Genomic DNA, 19,993 nt, shown 5'->3' with positions numbered 1-19,993 from the left:
GCTTCTATGTTTGTTATGTTTGCCTCATGCTCTTCTCTTCATTTCAGTTGTCCCCTTCATCCCAACATCAAAAGTTAGCATGCAAGCTCCTTGGGGCAGGCCTGCCTCTCCCTCTCTCCCTCTCTCATTTTCCTTAATATAATGCATTTTATATGTTTTTTTCACTAATATATGCATTTTTATGAACACTTTGCCCCAATCTATGCCTTGTTTACTTGGCTGGAGAACTGCACTGCAGAATCTGGGGAAGTGTGAATTTCAAAGCATGACTGTGTTTTGGTTTGTGCATTTGTTGGAAAGTGAAAAATAGGGAGGTTCGCCTTTAAATGTGAACTGAAGTGATTTTCTCCCCCATCCCTATGTATTACCTACATAATTGAATTGTGGAGGTAAAGATGACAATTTGGTGAGAGAATATGCACTCTGTACAAGGTTCATTTGCTCAATGTTATTTCTCATGGACTTCCAAGGGCAGATGGCAAGCTGAGATTGCTGTATCCAAGGGTGAGTTTTCTAATCTCACGGCCACATGAGCAAATTTAAGGACTCTGTTGTTATTTGGCTGCCGTCAGAAAGAGATCTTTGTACTTGGCGGGAATAAAAGTTTTCAGATGCAAATAAATACTGCCTTTCACAGCCTTGCAATAATGGAAACATTCCATTTCTGGCAGGGAAGCAGAATTGGCCCCAAACCCAATAGGTACTTGTTTTGCTTTCCATACAAACAGCTTAATAGTTTTAATTTTCACTTGCTCATGTGGCACCTTTTTTTGGCAGCAAGTTGGATTGCGTTATACGAGGCTCACAGGTTCAAAGCAGCCTTCTATTTTTAATCTGCCATGAGAGTTTCCCATTCTTTCAAGCCTTATAAGTGCTACAATGATAATTACTTAAGTGATATTCTTGACATATGTCCCTCCCATGGCTTTATAGAGGTGAAGCAGAACATGCCTTATATGATACAAACCGCTATCAAAACATACACACTTGCATAGGTGATTACTCTCAATAATTTAGCTCAGCAGGTCATTGCCATGGGATATAAAATCCATGAGGCCTTCCCCCCCCCCAGATAAAACCTGTTTATGACTGAGATGATGGAGAATTTAGTGATAGCAGGATGCCATGGAGCACAAGATCTTGACCCCTGAAGATAGCTTTTGTACTAAATACAAATTAGCTGTACCTCTTACAAAGAGAATAATTCACACTCATTTGTTCACTTCTTACACTTAAATGTATGCACATTTACATTTGTACATTGACTAAGGATAAGACTATATAATTAATAGAAAAACCAAGCTTGAGCAAATAAAGGAGGGCAGGGGCACGAGGGACCTTTAGCTACTTTAGGCTTTATCTGCCATCACAAAGAGAAATAATATAGATTTCCCTGAACTCATGAAAGGTAATTTTTGTGAGGTTAAAAACCAATCAACTCCTTCTTAATCCTTATCTTCCCTTGAACATGCTTGTCAAGAGCAGCCTGTTCAGAATGGAAAAGCAGCCAGGAAACCCTGCTTTTTAAAACAACTGTTGCATTCCTGTGCAAGTACCAGAATAGAAGATACAGTATTCCGGATGGGTCTCTTGCGTGCATCTGCAGATATAATGTTGGAGACTGGCTGGATCTCATGGGTTGGATGTTGGTTGGCACAGAATCATAGAATCATCTGGTACTTGGAAGAGGAGTGGAAAGGGAAAGAAAAATACTCTGGGTTAATGACTGGCTACGAAGGTGGTGCCAAGGCGAGAGATTTAGATTCTGGGACCACAGGCTATGCTTCCTAGAAGATGGACTGCTGGCAAGTGATGGGTTGTACCTCACAAGGATTGGGAAGAATGTGTTTGGCCACAGCATGGAGAACTTCATCAGGAGAGCTTTAAAGTGAATCCTAAGGGGGAGCGAGATGCAAACTTGGCGGTAACAACTAACAAAGGCTTGTGCACAATAGGAGGAACTGAGGGAATTACTCTAATGGGGCCCAGTAATAGTCTTCATAAAAATGTAGAAAGGAAGCCAAGCCATAAATCACATGGTCTTCGAAGACTGTATTCTAATGCCCAGAGTATGAGAAGCAAACAGGATGAACTTGAACTCTATACAGGAGAGTAAATATGACTTGATAGGTATAACTGAAACTTGGTGGGATGACTCCCATGACTAGAATACAGTGATTGAAGGATATAACTTGTTCAAAAAGAACAGAAGGAATAGAAAGGGAGTCTGAGTTGCGCTATACATTAAAAAAATATATCCCTGCACAGAAATGCAGGAGAATGAGCTTGGTAGCTCACCAAGAGTATCTGGATTAAAATTAATGGGGCAAGAAATAAAAGGAACATGGTAGTTGGAGTCGGCTACTGACCACCCAATCAAGGAGAAAACAAGGATGAAACTTGTTGCAAAGCAAATTGCCAATGTTTCGAGGAGGCATGATGTAATAGCAGAGCTTGGAAAAGTTACTTTTTAAAACTACAACTCTCATCAGCCCCAGCCAGCATGGCCACTGGATTGGGCTGATGGGAGTTGTAGTTCAAAAAAGTAACATTTCCAAGCTCTGTGTAATAGTAATGGGGGAATTCAATTACCCAAATATCTGTTGGGAGACAAATTCTGCCAAGCGCAGCACCTTCAAGAAATTCCTGACTTGTGTTGGAGATAACTTTCTCCTACAGAAAGTGGAGGAAACAATTAGAGGATCAGCTATCCTTGACTTGATTCTAACCGACAGAGATAATTTGGTGGATTAAGTGGCAATTATGGGAACTCTGGGGGAAAGTGACCACACTATTCTTGAGTTCTTGATTTTAAAGGAAGCAAAAGCTGAGAGTAGCCATGCACATACCCTGTACTTCAGGAAATCTGATTTTAATAAACTCAGAACAATTGTAAGTACGGTTCCATGACAAGCAACCCAAATGAGAAAAGGAGTCCAAGATGGGTGGGAGTTTCTAAAAGAGGAAATTCTAAAGGCACAATGGCAAACAATTCCATCAAGGAAAAAAGGGGAAAAACAGAAGAAGAAGCCAATGTGGCTTCACAGGAAGCTTAGACCTGAAAATGAAAAAGGACACATACAGGAAGTGGAAGGAAGGCCAGACCACAAAGGAAGAGTACAGACAGGTAGCAAGAAAGTGCAGGGATGGTGTCAGGAAGGCTAAAGCTGAGAATGAGCTGAGGTTAGCGAGAGATTCCAAAAGCAACAAAAAAGCTTTCTTCAGGTACATCCATAGTAAAAGACAGAGAAAAGAAATGGTGGTATAGCTGCTCAATGAGGATGGCAAAATGATAACAGATGACAAAGAAAAGGGAGAAGTGCTCAGTTCCTACTTTGGCACAGTCTTCTCCTAAAAGAGGGTCTGACCCTCCTGGGAAATGTAAATTTGAAAGGACAGAATTGCAGCTTGAGATTGATAGACAAATGGTCAAGGAATACCTAATCACTTTGAATGAGTTCAAATCTCCAGGGTCCGATGAACTGCATCCTAGAGTATTGAAGGAACTGGCTGAAGAACTCTTGGAACCACTGTCTATTATCTTTGCAAAATCGTGGAGGATGGGTGAAGTACCAGATGACAGGAGGAGGGCTAATGTTGTCCCTATCTTCAAAAAGGACACAAAGGTGGAATCTGGGAACTACAGACCGGTCAGTCTGACATCAATCCCTGGGAAAATTCTGGAGGAGATTATATAGCGGTGATTCTGTAAGCACCCTGAAAACAATGCAGTGATTACTAGAAGCTAATATGGATTTATCAAGAACAAATCCTGCCAGACTAATCTTATCTCATTTTTTGATTGTGTAACCTCCCTGGTAGGCTGTGGACATAATATATCTTGACTTCAGCAAAGCTTTTGACCAAGTGCCCTATGATGTTCTGATTAGCAAGCTAGTTAAATGTGGGCTGGATGGAACAACTATCAGGTGAATCCACAGTTGACTGCAGATGTTTTGATTCTCATCTTTTTTGGGAAAGTGCAAATTTGATAGATTCAGCTGCAAATGTCAACTGAATTTAATTTCTCTTCCCCTATCTGAGATGAACCCCAAAATTATTTGAGTAGAGTGACCATAGTTCCAAGTGAATATGGTTTCTGTCTCTTTAAGTGCTCTGAAAGAAGTCAGCATTGAGCAAGTGAAGGTGCAACCCCACCCCATGACATTGTGATGGGAGAAACCACACCTTGTCTCTTCTGACTTTCTTGGGGCTCTTCAAGGACAAAAGCCTTACCCCTGTTGGATAAAAAAAAGGATCCTCTGAGACACCAGTGGTCAATTCTGCCCAACAACTGATAAGCTTCTCACAATGTGCCTCCGCCTTCCCCTCAATGGTTAGGTCTGACAAGTAGTCTCATGTGTCTTTGTAGCAACATTTGCATAGCACGTCAGGCTGGTATTTATTAACGTAAAAGGTGATTTCAGCCCTTAGAAAATGTTGTAGCACTGAGAAATAATTCCGAGTGAGTCAGGCAGATTTTGAGAACTCCAAGATTGTTAAAAAAAAAGAAGTGCAGCAACATTTCAACAGCAAGAAATATACACATGCTCTCTGGCTTTGCCTCTCTCACACACACTCTCTCTTCCCCTGCCTCTCCCTCCATTTGCATTAAACTGTATGCTTCTAGGCTCACATACCTTGTAGGTTGGGTTACCCATGAGACTGAATATTTCAGTATGTCCCACTTTATGTGCAATTTGAGTGCATCCAACTCTATAAACCCTTTCCCAGCAGTTCTGTCAGATTCTGTTACTTCTCTGGGCTTAATTTATGAAGGGGAAAAGTAATGGTAGATATGATGACAGCACTTAGGAGAGGAATTATTAAGGCAGGAGAGTACCTCTGTTGGACTAGCAAAGCCCTCGTTATGGATTGGGCTATATTGATTATGACATCATATCTTTCTTGAAGTTATAGCTGAGTAATTCCAATGTAGTTATTATAAGGATGAGAGACTGAGTTGATGGGAGTAGTGGGCAAAATCCATTATAATCCTTGTTTCATATCCAACATATCCAATATTCATTGGTTCCATTTATAATAATAAATACCCCACATTAAGCTGAGAACAGTACTGCAACATCATTTAATATGTCTGCAATTATGAGCCATAGAAAACAAATGCCTGAAAAACAGAATCACAATTTGCATATTAAAAATGAATCATAGCACTCTTTAACATGCCTTTATTGATTGGATTTTGTTGTGTTTTTAGCTGCATTCTGTAGTATTTTTCCAAAAGGCTTTCCCCCACTATTTCACTTACATTTGTTAGAACATTCTGCAGCAACACACAAAAAGAAACTAGGGTTTTTTCATTTTAAGTAATTACAATGTGCATATACAAGTATATAAGAACATAGCAAAAATACATCCAAGTATTTTTCGAAATCCTATACTCCTTCAATCAAGCTCTAATATAATTGGGCTAAGGGAGACCATATCTCCAAAGAGATCTCAGGTTTGCTTCTCCTTTTACTTTCATTTGTAAATGAAGTGGCTAATCATGTGTACTACATATTGATTGATGGAGAGGAAGCAGATTTCAAGCATTCCAAAACAATCCATTTAGCCACTACAATGTCCTTAACAGTAAATGCCTGTTGAGCTGCTGGGAAATGACCAGATGCTTGTACATATCCCAGGAGCAGTTCTTTAATTTTAATTACATGGTGTTAGAATCATCACATTAAATACATGTTTAAATTTGGAACAAAGATGATAGACCACTGTGAAAATCCACAACACAGGAATTAACAACTTCCTGGCAGATAGTTTAGGCCAGTGGTTCCCAGACCGTGGTCCGTGGATGACCAGTGGTCCACGAGCCTCATTCAGGTGGTCCGTGGTGTGCCTGTGGCTTGTGACTGAAGATGGGAGATGGCACACCCATCAGATTAAAAATACATATTGATTTTTGATTGTATTTTCATTGCTTCTTTTATTTTTATATTGTATTTTATTGTATTACAGTTTGAATTGTTATACAGTAAGATGCAATATATTATTATCATTATTAAATTTTATTTATACCCCGCCTTTCGGCCCAAGGCCCTCAAGGCGGCTTACAAAGAAGAATAAAGACAGGCATAAACATACAATATAAAAATGCAATAAAAATACAATAAAAGCAATATAATTTACAAAAATTAAATTAAATAACAAATAACATTAAATAACAAATAACATTATCATTATTGGCACCGCCAAGAAAGAGGAGGTGGTGTTAGTGGGGGCGGCAGCTCCCGAGAGACGGAAGGGCGACAGGCATTTGTTACAGTGAAGCTGTTTGCTGTTTCAGTGTTGTCTTCCTCTCCATGTCCTCGGGCTCACTTAGCTGCTGCTGCCAAAAAAGAAATGTATGTATATGACATACAAGAAGCAATAAAAATACAATTAAAAATCTTACAGCACCTAGAACAGCATATTTCAATTGCTCCAACAGGCAGAAAAATAATTAATTGTTCTGCCAAGACCCTCAGCAATTTTCAAGTGGTCTGGGGAGGGGGAAGCTTGGGAACCGCTGATCTAGGCCTTTTCCAGCAACTTATGGGCTGTGGTGGTCTGCTGATTGGCAGTTTGCCCTTCCTCTAACCTCTCCAAAAAAACTACACTCAACTCATTTATGTGCTTTTAAATTTTCATAATTGTCTAATGTTAAATATGCAATCATGCGCTGAAAACAGTCTGTGATCATCTGTTAACTGCGAGCCCTCCCTGGGCATTGGCTGTGCTGCTGCAGTTCAGTTGCAGGCACACTTGGAGGAAGCAGATTATCTAGATCCATTTCAATCGGGCTTCAGGCCTGGACATGGGACTGAAACAGCCTTGGTCGCCTTGGTGGATGATATGAGGAGGGCGTGGGATAGGGGCGAATGCACCTTCCTTGTCCTCCTTGATCTCTCAGCGGCTTTTGATACCATTGACCATGCTATCCTCTTGGACCACCTAAAGGGGTTGGGTATAGGGGGCACTGTATGGCAGTGGTTCCATTCCTTCCTCTTCGGTAGGTACCAAAGAGTAGCATTGGAGGAGGAGGTTTCGGATCCTTGGCCTCTCACTTGTGGGGTGCCACAGGGTTCTATCTTCTCCCCGATGCTGTTTAACATCTATATAAAGCCGCTGGGGGCAATCATCAGGAGATTTGGGCTGCAGTGTCATCAGTATGCGGATGACACACAGCTCTATCTCTCATTTAAATCTTCACCACGGTTGGCTGTAGAAACCCTGTCCAAGTGTCTGGAGTCGGTGAGTGGCTGGATGGGAAGGAATAAGCTGAAGCTGAACCCGGACAAGACCGAGGTACTGTTTGTGGGAGACAAGGGAAGGTTGGGGGATGTGGACCTGGTGCTCAATGGGGTACGATTGCCCCTGAAAGACCAGGTCCGCAGCCTGGGGGTCATTTTGGACTCCCAGCTGTCCATGGAGGCTTAAGTCTCGGCTGTGAGCCGGAGGGCGCTGTATCAACTCCATCTGATACGGAGGCTGTGCCCCTACCTTCCCAACCATCTGCTCCCACCGGTGGTACATGCCTTGGTCACCTCTCACCTAGACTACTGTAATGCGCTCTACGTGGGGTTACCCTTGAAAACGGTCCGGAAGTTGCAACTGGTACAGAATGCGGCGGCTCGTCTGATTAAAGGCAGCCGCCGGCAAGATCACATCACTCCTGTGTTGAAGGAGTTGCACTGGTTACCAGTTGTTTACCGAACCCAATTCAAGATGTTGGTTTTGACCTTTAAAACCCTATACGGTTTTGGCCCAGTCTATCTGAAGGAGCGCCTCCAGCATCGTCAGGGATGCCGCTCAACAAGATCAGCCTCAGAAGACCTTCTCTCAATCCCACCGGTAAGAACAACGAGACTGGTGAGGACTAGAGAGAGGGCTTTCTCAATAGTGGCCCCCACCCTATGGAACTCTCTCCCAAATGACCTCCGTCATTCCCCTTCTGAGATGACCTTCCGCCGGACTTTGAAGACCTGGCTCTTCAGGAAAGCTTTTAAGATGGGTTAGGCTTTTATTGTTATGTTTTAAATTTTTAATGCTTAATGTACTGTTTTTATCTTGTACGTCGCCCAGAGTGACTGGTCAACCAGCCAGATGGGCGACTAATAAATTAAATAATAAATAAATAAAATAAATAAATAGAATGCTCACATGTATTCTAGCTCCTCAGGGGAAACTGTCAGCAACAGAATATTGACTATGCAGCTTCCCTGAGGAAAGTGACAAATCCATTTGTTTGGGAGAAAAAATTCAGATAGGGCCCAGAGATGAAACAGGAAGAAATTATGTGCTATTGGCAAGAGAGGTAATCATTGCCTAATTCCTACTTTATGAAATTGATGGAATGTACAAAACCCTCCTATTATTTGCCCCATATATTTAATGTAATGATATAGTCCCGGAAAGTCATAGGTCATGAGATTTGATAATCATAATAAATGCAAAAATTACAGATCGCTATGTTAGTCCATTAGGGAGGGAAATCCCAAAATAACAGTAGCATAATACTTTTATTAGGAGTGAACAAGCTTTTGCATTATCTAGACTTCTTCATCCGGCTGGATGTTAAGGACAAATGAAATAAAATAAAGATCTAGGAAAAAGGAAGTTCCATTTTGTTCAATGGGTTTTGTCCTAGATATTTGGGCATAGGATTGCAGCCTTAATTAAATTAAATTATGGTGGATGCAAAACAGATTTCACGTTCGCCAAAGGCTACAAGAAAACCATGGCGTTTCCTCCTTTGAAAATATAAAAGCCAGCAGGCATTCAGTTTGCCTCTGAATCAATGCAGCGATTCCATATTTGTTTCCCAATTACTCAACTTTTGGCTTCAGTAATTAAGATACACTGGATGGTATCCAATGAAGTAGCCCAGTTAGCTCAATGACATTTGTCTGTGGAATGGAATTTCTCCTCCTTCCCTTCTCCCCAGGTGCTCCTGAAATGTGTTCTGGGGGATCCCCCAGCTCCCTGGAGGATGTGGGTGCACACAGGGAGAGGAGACGGAAGGAATATTCTGTTGCTCAAATGGAAATCCTTGTGCTAACGGAACTACTTTGTTGGATGTTGCTCTTTGATAGATAGTGTTTGATACAGCAATGGAAGTGGAGGAATCCCAACTACAACAAAGGACTGTGTTCAGCTTGAGAGCTTTATGTTGCCTGTACCCCCCTCCATCCCTGCCCCAACAAATAGTCTCAAAAGATAGCATGGTTTGTCCATGTGGGAATTAATAGCAAGGTACTGTCCTGCCCGAAGTCGAGAGATCCAGTCTCAGATGCAGCTGTGATTTTTTCTCTTTTTATTAAAGTTACAGTTACATCAAAACCAGTGCACCTCATTAACCTAACTACACTTTCTAGGAACTTTTGCCCTGACTAACTCTGACTGAGCGTGACTCTGCAGCACTACAACATTGACTCAGCAATGAACCCCTCCATTGCGTCCACTTAGGTAGGCTTGACTTTCGCACATAAGTGTTGGCTCCTCCTCAAAGTCTGTTGAAACTCCCATTTTAGCCACTGCTGCTCGTGGGGCGAAGCAGACTAGCTCTCATCTTCCTCCTCTGAGAGGTTGGCTTGCTCAACTGTGGGAATCTGCAGGGCAGCCTGCTAGGGAATGTCAGGTGAAGCAGGCAGCACCTCTGCTGTGGGTGCAGGTGCTGGATGTGTGTGTGTGCATGGAGCAGTCTCCAATGGGGCAGTCTCTGACAGTTCTGGTTGTGCTTTGGGGGGGCAGGATCGAGGGGAGTTGAGGTATCAGTAACAGGTTTGCATGCTCTACCCCTGCTGCTAGTCCCCTCCCCCGGCTTATCTTCCCAATCCTCCAAGTCAGAGTCTGGCATCTTGAAGCCTCCCCTCCCAACCTGGGTCACAACAGGTACTAGTGGAGCATATGCAGCATTTCAATAAATAGAGAATTGCTGGCTGAACATTTCACATTTTCTGGAGGAAATCATCCTGTTTACAGGAATCTGTGTGTTGATGAATCAAAGTTTCCATGCAGTGTAAAGCTTGCCAGTACAGGATTGTTGCAATTTTTATGACAGCAGGCATAGGGGGGATATAGGTGGTTTATTAATGACAGAGAGATTATTAATAAACTAGAGAATGTTCACAGCTTATTTCCTTCATCCTTGCCTACACCAAGTGTGAGGATATCCATTGATTATGCTTTTAAGGTATCCTTTTAATTATATATGATTCTCTTAGCCTGGCAGGGGAATAGGGAAAATGCCAACAGAAGACTGCTTGGTGCTTGTGCATGAATGGTGCTATTTCCGAGATGCTAGAGATGGCTGTGTACACAGCCTCTGTACAACTGGATCAAGCAGCATATATATATAAGAATTCTGTTAATCACCTAAAAATATATGACCGTAATTGTGATTAACAAAACAGAGGTTTTTTATTGTATTAACGAAATGTTTCAGCTTCCGCCTTCATCAGCTGCTAACATACAAATGCTGTTACCAAGGTGGCAGTTATAGAGCTTTGAGGATGGAATGCTCAGAGGGGCTTCATTAGCAGAAGCTAAGTGATGCTTGTACTGTCCTCCATGTGATGCCAATGTGTCCAGAGAGTATATCCAAAAGTTCTCCCTTTTAGTCAATGCTGCTGGATCTGTTGGCATCTCTATCACTGTTATAGAAAGTCAAACGGGCTGTGACCCTCAATGTTGAAATGTTTTGCAACTGGTTGCTCCACTTTTTTTTTGTTAAGATTGCCGATTTGTGGTTTCTGAAGCATGTGCGTAGGTCAGTTGTGTTTTTTCCTACGTATTGGATATGACATCCTGGTCTTTTGCATTCGATGACATCAATTATATTGCAGGACCTGCAGGTGATGTTCTGTTTGATGTAATATGTCCTGCCTGTCCTAGTGCTTGTAAAAGTAGCTGTCTCCCTGAGGTACACACAGGTGATACAGCATTTGGAGTGACAAGGATGAGACTCAGGATTGGTGATAGGTGGCTTAAGCACAGCTCTCACTAACAGTCTGCGCAAATTAGGAGGCTGGCGAAATGCTACAACAGAAGGCCTGCTGATGGCTCTAGCAAGATGTTCAGAGTTTGCCAGCAATGGGTAGCTCTTCCTGATTGCTTGGTGATAGTTAAGAGATCCTGGATGGAAATCTACCACAAATGGAATCCGTTGCTCTCTGCTCTTTGACACCTCAGTATGATGGAGGAGGTTTTCTCTGGACAGAATGGAGGCTCGGTGGATGTTGCAATCGATAATATCTGGAGGATATCCTTTTAGAAGAAGGTGTCCTTTAAGTTCACTGATCTTTCTCTGGTATTTATCTTCAGTGTTGCAAATAAGTTTGATTCTCAGAGCTAAGCTATATACATATAATTTCCTGTTTTATATTTCTTCCGCCACCCCGCCACCCCACTTTCTTTGGGAACCACAGTCAACATTTAACAACTTATACTTTGTATGATTATGCACGGGGTTCGTTTTTGTTTTAAAGCTGTGGCCCGGTGATCAAATTATAGCAGAGATAGTAGAGGAACTCTTAATGAAATTTACAAGCCCCTCCCTTCAACTTACCTGTTTTTACCAAATCATGCTTCTTTTCTGTCGCCTTCGAAAAACGATACTTAAGAGTGCCTTCAGAAAAGGTAACAGAGACAGGCCCCTCTGGGGACCCCTGTAATTTGACTACTGCTATGGTTGGCCACAGCTAGCAGCCTGGAAGGCAGGAGTAAGGATGAAAAATGCCCATTTTTTTGGTTTAATATATTGCAGTGGTTTCCTGTCAGGTCAACTGAAGCAAATGTTCTTCCAGTAATTTTCAAAGGAAGGGTTTTGTGTTTTTTTTTGGCTCAGAAGTATTATCTTTCAAGTACTTTTCCTTTATCTTAGATCTAGTACAGGAGAAATAGGAAGAGGCATTGCTGTTTATTAACAATCATTGTGACTTTGCTAGAAGGAATTTGCTGGATATGTAATGTTTTATGGTCCATTGGAACAGCACATTCTTCCAATAACTATAGGAGAAGACTCCATCTGCTGGTGTGTTTCAGAGTACTGCGGCACTCTGAGAAACAACTGTTTCATAGTATGCACCACCCAAGATCTATGCGTATGCACTCAACATCAGAACAGCTGATAGAAGACACTGCAGTAACAGTACTTTTGACCGGACCAGATACAGTCCTTTCTCACAAGGAAAGTTTTCTGTGACACATCAAATGTGTGTCAACAGTGGCAGAATGAAGGACTTTGGAATACTGAGAAAATCTGACCTTTAAAGAAAGAGGGATTTGATTTTGCTGCTCTGCTCTCTAAGCCTTTAGCAAATGAAGGACTTATTTTCTTTTCTTTTGGGTTCTACCAAAGCAGAATGGCAAAAATGCACAAATGGCTATCTTAGGAGACAATTTACTGACCACTTTGCACTGCCGTAGTGCATCATGTAATCACAACTGAATAAGGCAGGAGTGGGCAACCTTTATTCTTTTGGAGGCTGCAGTTTTATTGGGGGTTATCTGTTGGGGGCTGCATGCCAGCGGTGGGCAGGGCCAGAACCAAGGTGGGTAAACTTCCCCTTCTCTCTCTCTCTCTCTCTCTCTCTCTCTCTCTCTCTCTCTCTCTCTGACACTCCCTTCTGCTGTTACACCCATGTGCTGCTTGTACATCTGGTTGGCCAGTATGAGAACAGGATGCTGGACTAGATGGACTTTTGGTCTGATCCAGCAGGGCTCTTTTTATGTTATGAGCAGTGATGAAGTATGCTTGAGCCCAGTGGATTTCAATTTAGACTTTGTGCTAATTATCTTCTTATATTAGCTAGCATATCATATCTGTAGTATAGCATCAAAACTTTGTCTTCACAATTTAATGCAACTTTTCCATTAAGTGAATCATCACAAGCATCAACCACTGTTTCAGGGTTTTCAAAAACAACAACACAAAGATGTATTTTTCTCTATTTGCAGGTTTTTCTAGAACATCTGTCATCTAGATAATATGTCTGACCACAGATGACAGTAGGACAAAAGAAATGAGTGCATAATAAACTACAGGGAACAATGCTTATACCCCACCTTCACCTCTCTTAGAAATAAACTATTGTCCGGCTTTAGCCCTAACTGCTTTCTGACCCTTGTTCTTAAAAAAACAAAAAAACACACAGCCAAAAATATCTGTAAGCTATTTTAAGTACCAAAGTAAAATCTTGTAAATTGTAACTTCTAAACTAAGTTAGTATTCTGTTCACTGTAACAAAGGCTTTAAAGAGACATTGCACATGCAAACATGCACGCGCGCGCACACTGCTTGTAGTGTGTGGACAGATATTTCATATATAGTTCCAGGTTTTTGCATTATTACTTGTTTGACCAGAGGTGATAATGGGGGAAAAAATCTGTGTGTATCTTAAGAATCGATACGGAATGTTTCTTTAGATTTAAAATTGAGATTGATTAAGCAAAAATTGAGATTGATTCAGCTGAAATTAATAGTTCAGATATACTGCATTCCATACCATCTCTATAGGAAAGCATTGTCTAACTCATATAGATACTGGAGGTGTAATGCTGGAATGCCTCACTGAGGCATACTATATGGGCTTGTCCAATGTTATTTCCTTTCTGGTCTGAAGTTGTTGTTCATATCAACTATGTATTGGTGATCTTGGTACCCTTCCTACATTTGAACATACTTTCTATAAACACCAGCTTCATTTGGATACCTGTCTGGACATTTGGATGATATATATTGATGTTTATAGTAAATGTGAGCTGGCGGGGAATTTTTCCGCTTTTTTCTTTTCTTTCCCTGTTGTCTTTTTTCCTTCTGTTCTTTTTCTCTTTCTTTTTTTCCCTTCCTTAATAAATTTGCAATAAACAACAATTTTAAAAAATCTTAACATAAAGAAGAGTCCTGCTGGAACAGATCAAAGAGCCATCTAGTCTAGTATCCAGTTTCTTCCAGTGGCCAACTAAATGTCTATGGGAAGCCCACAAAGAGGACATTAGTGCATTAATAATAATAATAATAATAATAGTAGTTTATTACCCACCCTTCACCCAAAGATCTCAGGGTGGGTTACAACAATTCTAAAATATGACATTGAAAACAATTTAAAAACAGCTAACATCCCAAAATAGGGTGGGTCCTAAAAATACAGGTCTCACGTGTCAATAGCACTCTCCTGCTTTGATACTGGAGGTAATATACAGCTCTCGGGAATCGTAGCCATAGGAAGAAATGCCTCTCTCAAACACATTCTCAATTCCAACAATTAATTGCTATTTGAATATAACGAGTGGAAATGTTCCCCTCACTGTGCTACACTCACAGGCTCATGTCTCAGAAGCAGAGGATTTAAGATCGTGAGTATTTTAAAAACTTGCTTTGAGAGACAACTCTCGCTTTTAGGGCAAAGTTATGTTAAGAAATAAAAGCTTTGGGTCATAACTCTCAAAAAGTCAGGGCTATAAATTGAGGCTGAAAGAGACTGCAAGGCTGAAAATCCCAGTAAACTCATGAATCTCATCAGCTGTGTATGGAGAGCCAGAAACAATTCCCCAGCCTCACACTCCCTACTGTGATCAAAATGGAAGGAACAAACACCAATAAAAATGAAAGAATTTAAAGCCAAGTAGTTCTGTGGACAAACCATGATGATATCCTCTGCAAGCCTTATAGGCTGCAGTTCTATGCTCACTTATCTGTAAGTCCCATTGAACTTAATGGGGCTTATTTCTGAGTAGACATGTATTGGATTGTGCTGATAGAGATGAATGAAAATTGCATGAAAATGAGGTTATTCTTTGTGTTTGGTCCTAAGCTGTATTTGGTTCCATATTCTTTTGCTTGTTTCATTTGAATCGTTTTTAAAAGTGTGAATGTATAGCTCAAATTATTATTTATTATTTTATTTATTATTTTATTTAATTTATATACCGCCCTAAGCCCGAAGGCTCTCTGGGCGGTGTACATAAAATGACTGAGCATAGGTGTAATGTATAGGAATATTTTTGTCAAATTTGCAAACGCTAATTTTTCTGTTCTCCTCTGCTAAAAAGGTTACATTGTAGTCCAGCTAAGAGCTTAATAAAATGATTGTTAAGCTCATTAAGCTGAAAATATAAAGGTATATCATGACAAGAAAATGCACATATTTGACAGGAATAATGTCATTAATTGTTAGCTGCAAAGAAAATTGCTGACCTGGTTGTAAGGTTAATAGAGGAAATAATTTATGTTTTGCATTTTTAAAAGCAGGTTTACAGAATTAAAGTAACAACCTGTGGACTGCGGCACAGTTCACTCTTGCACAGTGACTTCATTTTGAGTACTTCAAGTGAGGTCAAAATTAATTAAGTATTGTGAAGGTTTTATCACAATAATTAGTGCAGACAAATTAATTAATAGTAAAAGAGTGACTTATGAAGAGCACATTATTATATATTTCCAATGAGCTGGGGACGGATGAATGGGTGGACAGATGGATGGCCTCACTCCCACTGTTCCTTAATTTGTATTTATCATACAGTAACAATGACCTGCCTTGTCTACATTCTGGCACGTGTGGGTCACTGTAAGTGCAAGAAGACATGGAGCTGTCAGCCTGGATATTGCACTGGTCTGACTTAGGAGAGAGTTTTCTTTTCTTTACCTTGCTGCTTATACCTACCCCACCTTGTCACATGCAGCCCCAAGTTGACTACTGTTCCAGTTAACAGCCAGGTTTGAGGGTGCATGCCCCTTCTATGATGAGTTTCCGCCGGGCCTTGAAGACCTGGCTCTTCAGGCAGGCTTTTGGGGTGGGCTAGATTTTATCTTCATTGTTTTTAGATTTTCAATGTCTAGCTATTATATGCCTATGTTGTCCGTCGCCTAGAGTGGCTGGACAGCCAGCCAGATGGGCGACTAATAAATTCAATAACTAACTAACTAACTAACTAAATAACTAAATAACTAACTAAATAACTAACTAAATAACTAACTAACTAAATAAATAAATAAATAATGTAGCCAAAACAGTACCATCCAGGAAGGAGGAGGAAGTATCAGCATCATTTGGGGAACCTCAAGATTTGTAGAGTAGAAGACAAAAATCTAGCAAAAATAAACTCTTAGGTAACCCCCTCCCCCCCAAAAATCAGAAAATGGCAAGACTGCACATGTAAACATTCACATGGAAGAAAAGGGAGAAGGAGGATCAGAGATCAGCTCTGGGAATACAGGGCTGCTCAGCCAATCCTCTTGCTCAGAGCACAAGCCAGCTTCAAACAAAAGAGGGGGGAGGGTTGTATTGGCAAATGGAACATAGGAACATGGGAAGCTGCCTCATACTGAGTCAAACCCACTTGTCCATCTAGCTCTCCAGGGGTTCAGACAGGGAGTCTCTCCCAGGTCTATCTGGAGGTGCCAGAGATTGAACCTGGGACCTTCAGCATGCAAGACAGATGCTCTGCCACTGAGCTACAGCCCTTCCCTCTGGAGGAAGAAGATGGAAGAGTTAGGGCAGCCTTTCCCAACAGTTGGGTCCCCAGATATTGCTGGACTACAACTCCCATCAGCCTCAGCCAGCATGGCCAATGGTCAGGAATGATGGGAATTGTAGTCCAGCAACATCTGGGAACCCAAGGGTTGGGAAAAGCAGATGTTGCTGGACTACAACTCCCATCACCCTTGACCATTGGCCATACTGCCTGGGGCTAGTGGGAGTTGGAGCCCAACAGCATCTGGAGGATACAATGTTAGCTACTATCACTGAGTTAGGATGAGGTGGAGCAGGGAGGCTGACAGCAGAAAACAGAGGGCGAAAGGAAGTATTGTAATGACGTGAGGACACTGAGGAACTGGGACATTTGTGAGGGGCATAAAACGTCTTTAACAAATACAGCCTAAGTGGGAAAACATCCTAAATTACTGTCCAATGAAGACTGACATGCTCATAGAATGTTGGTTATTAATTGAACAAGAAAACTGAGGGGAGAAAGGCTATGTAGTCTCTTGAAAGAAGACATGACTGGCTGGCTAGAACCATGCATAGGAACACTACTGCAGGTTCCATTTGTGCATGTGTCTCTGTGTGTGCATGCATGCGCACACACTGTCCCTTAGGAGGACATTGTGTTCTTTTTTTGTTTGTTTTTAAAATTATCCAACCTTTTAGAAACATGATTTGCAAGTCTCTGATTTTTCCCTCTTCTAGCAAGAACTGGCATCCCTTAATCAGTTTCTGTTGCTGGTGTTACCCTTTTCCCAATTGCCACTCAATAGCCGTGATTGAGGTTGAATTTTCTTCTATTGAACATCCTTGAGGCCCTGGGAAGCATTCCTCACGAGGAAAAGCTATAGGCGTTTCATACTCATTCACAACTGTACCATGCTCCATTTAGTATGTATTGGCTTAAAACATTTAACTTACATCATATGAAAACAGCCAAGTAAGCACATATAAAAATGAACAACAAAGCTAGAGACAGGTCTGAGCAGGTAAAACAACCAGAAACAGGGAAATCTCTCTCTCTCTCCCTCTCTCTGTCAAGAGGACTGAGCATCTCTGAGAAAAACAATAGAAAATACTTATCCCTTGCCTATCCCTTGTACAAGCTGAAAAGTATCATGAAGGAAGAGGCCACACAGAGGATCTAAACAATAACAGGAACTTTACTATAACTAATTATATACAGAGAACAAGGCCCACAGCATGGTCCTGCTTGTAAGGCAGGCCTAGAACTGAAACTGCCACAGCCTGGGCTGACTCAGCAGTTCCTGGTATGGCAAGCCTGGAGGGCCAATACACTGCACCCCTCCCCCCTAGATCTCATAGTCCTGAAGATACTTGGGACAAGCCCTGGTGCGGGTCGATCGACAACAATTTTGCACTGAAGCTGATAATGCATCCCCTAGTTCCCCATTTGGCTCTGGTTCATGCTGGTCCACTTCAGGGTCCAGATGCAACTGCTCTTTGTCTGGCATCAGGAGCAGCCACTGGCTCATTTTCTGTTTCAGCTTGAGTATTTCCAGCACCCTCAGAGAGAACTGATGGAGCTGGGCTTCGTCCTCTCATCTGGTCCACATGTCGACGTAACACATGGCCGTCCGGTGTTTGAGCCCTGTAGGACAATGGGCCCCTGGCTTGGGTCACAGTGGCAGGAATCCACGTTTCACCAGCACCATAGTTCCTGACATACACAGGGTCACCTGGTGTGAACACCCATGCAGGTTCTTGAACTGCAACAGACTCCCTTGGTCGGTCCTCGGTCAAGTCAGGATGCAACCAATCAGGCAGAGTTGTTAGTTGTCTGTTCATTAATAGCTCGGCTGGGCTCCTTCCTGTTGTGGCACAAGGTGCATTGTGTTGTATCAAGAGAAAACTTGGTCGCAGTCACCTTCTACAATCCGTTTCAATGCATCCTTTGTTGTCCTGACCATCCTCTCAAGCTGGCCATTGGTTGCTGAATGAAAAGGGGCTGAAGTGACATGCCGAATCAGTCCATTATCCAGGAATGTGTGGAATTCCGCAGAAGTGAACTGAGCCCCATTGTCTGAGACAATGGCTCTTGGCAACCCATGTGTTGTGAAACGCCTGCATAAGGTCTTGACAACAATATGAGATGTCATTGACGATACTGGAACCACTTCTAACCATTTGGAGTATGAATCAACACCAATCAAGAAGGTTTGCCCCTGGAAAGCCTGCAAAGTCGATATGAAGCCGTGACCATGGCATTTTTGTTGATTCCCATGGGTGCACGGGGGCATGTGGTGGAGCTGGTCTTGAAAGCTGACACTTCTCGCATCTCTTGATGTATTCTTCAATCTCACTGTCCATCTTGGGCCACCATACATAGCTGCGCCCCAGAGCCTTCATTCACACTATACTAGGGTGTCCGACATGTAGGGCCTCCAACACCCGATGTCTCAACACAGTATTTCCCCACAGGAGGCATCCCTTGTGCACTGATAGTTCATGTTGTTTGGATACAAATGGTCTGAATTTCTCCTCAAGCTTCCCTAATGGCCTTCCCCTCCATACCCATATGAGAATACGGGCAAGAATTGGGTCCTTGGACGATGCAGTGGCAATATTCCCAGCATGGAGGGGTGGTTCTAGTAACGACTCTAATAACAGCATGTCCAGCGGAGGGTTTCATCAACCCCAGCAGAAGGGAGAGGTAGGCAGCTCAAAGCATCAGCATGGGCAATGCTCCTGCCAGGCATGTTGCAATGTGTAATCGTACGCATTCAGGAAAATCATCCACCGCAACATGTGTAGAGATAATATTTGAGGTGTCTGCTGGTTAGGGGCAAACAATCCCAATAATGGCTTGTGGTCAGTAGCAATAGTGAATGGTCAACCATAGACATAGTAATGGATTTTTTTTACGCTAGCCACAATAGCCAGGGCTAATCAATTTGTTATAGTTGTTATTGCTTTATACTGTGTTAGGGCACAACTGAAACTACCCACTGGTAAAAGGTGAAGGCGGGAGAATCCAATGCAATTTCCGTCAGGGAGTGGTCATATGAATGTAGTCATTAAATAAATAAATAAATATCCCCACCCACCCCTGCTTGCTTACTTTATTCAGAAATAATCATTTTATTTACATCTCTTTTTTTTGCTTTTGTTTTGTAGCTTGTGTTGGTGGGCAAAAAGCAGCAAGTGGATTGTCAGGAGGGACTAACCAGAGTGACAAGGTGCCCCTGGAGTTCCAGGAGGTTGTCTCACTGAAGGAGAGGATGGCTTTGTACCAGGCAGCCGTGTCCAAAGTAGAGATCAGCAACTCTTCTGCTAATGTAAGAGAGCCACATTTCCCCATTACATTTTGTTTTTTGGTTCACTGATGCTCTTTCCCCTACAGTCTCGTACTATCCATTCAAGCAGTTGTCATCAAGTAATAATGTTCCAGCTTGCCTTTCATTTACAAATCACATGGTAAGAAGGCACCACCTGTTTTGTCTGATCCACGATAGACCTCTGTCACAATCAATATGTGAACAGGTAAG

General features: G+C 42.0%; 1 protein-coding gene across 1 annotated transcript in view; it reads left to right on the top strand.

The window, feature by feature from the left end:
* Positions 1-19,993, top strand: part of XIRP2 (xin actin binding repeat containing 2) — a 91,557-nt gene that overhangs the window by 7,667 nt on the left and 63,897 nt on the right. The window contains exon 2 of the mRNA XM_061608580.1: positions 19,623-19,783. Within this exon, the coding sequence (XP_061464564.1) occupies positions 19,727-19,783 (57 nt within the window). The 5' untranslated portion in view covers positions 19,623-19,726. The remainder of the gene's footprint in view (positions 1-19,622; positions 19,784-19,993) is intronic.

The sequence above is a fragment of the Rhineura floridana genome, chromosome 2 (genome assembly GCF_030035675.1).
Source record: "Rhineura floridana isolate rRhiFlo1 chromosome 2, rRhiFlo1.hap2, whole genome shotgun sequence".
NCBI classification, from domain to species: domain Eukaryota; kingdom Metazoa; phylum Chordata; class Lepidosauria; order Squamata; family Rhineuridae; genus Rhineura; species Rhineura floridana.
The sequence above is the reverse complement of the archived record's forward strand: the minus strand, read 5'-3'. Positions and strand labels throughout refer to the sequence as shown.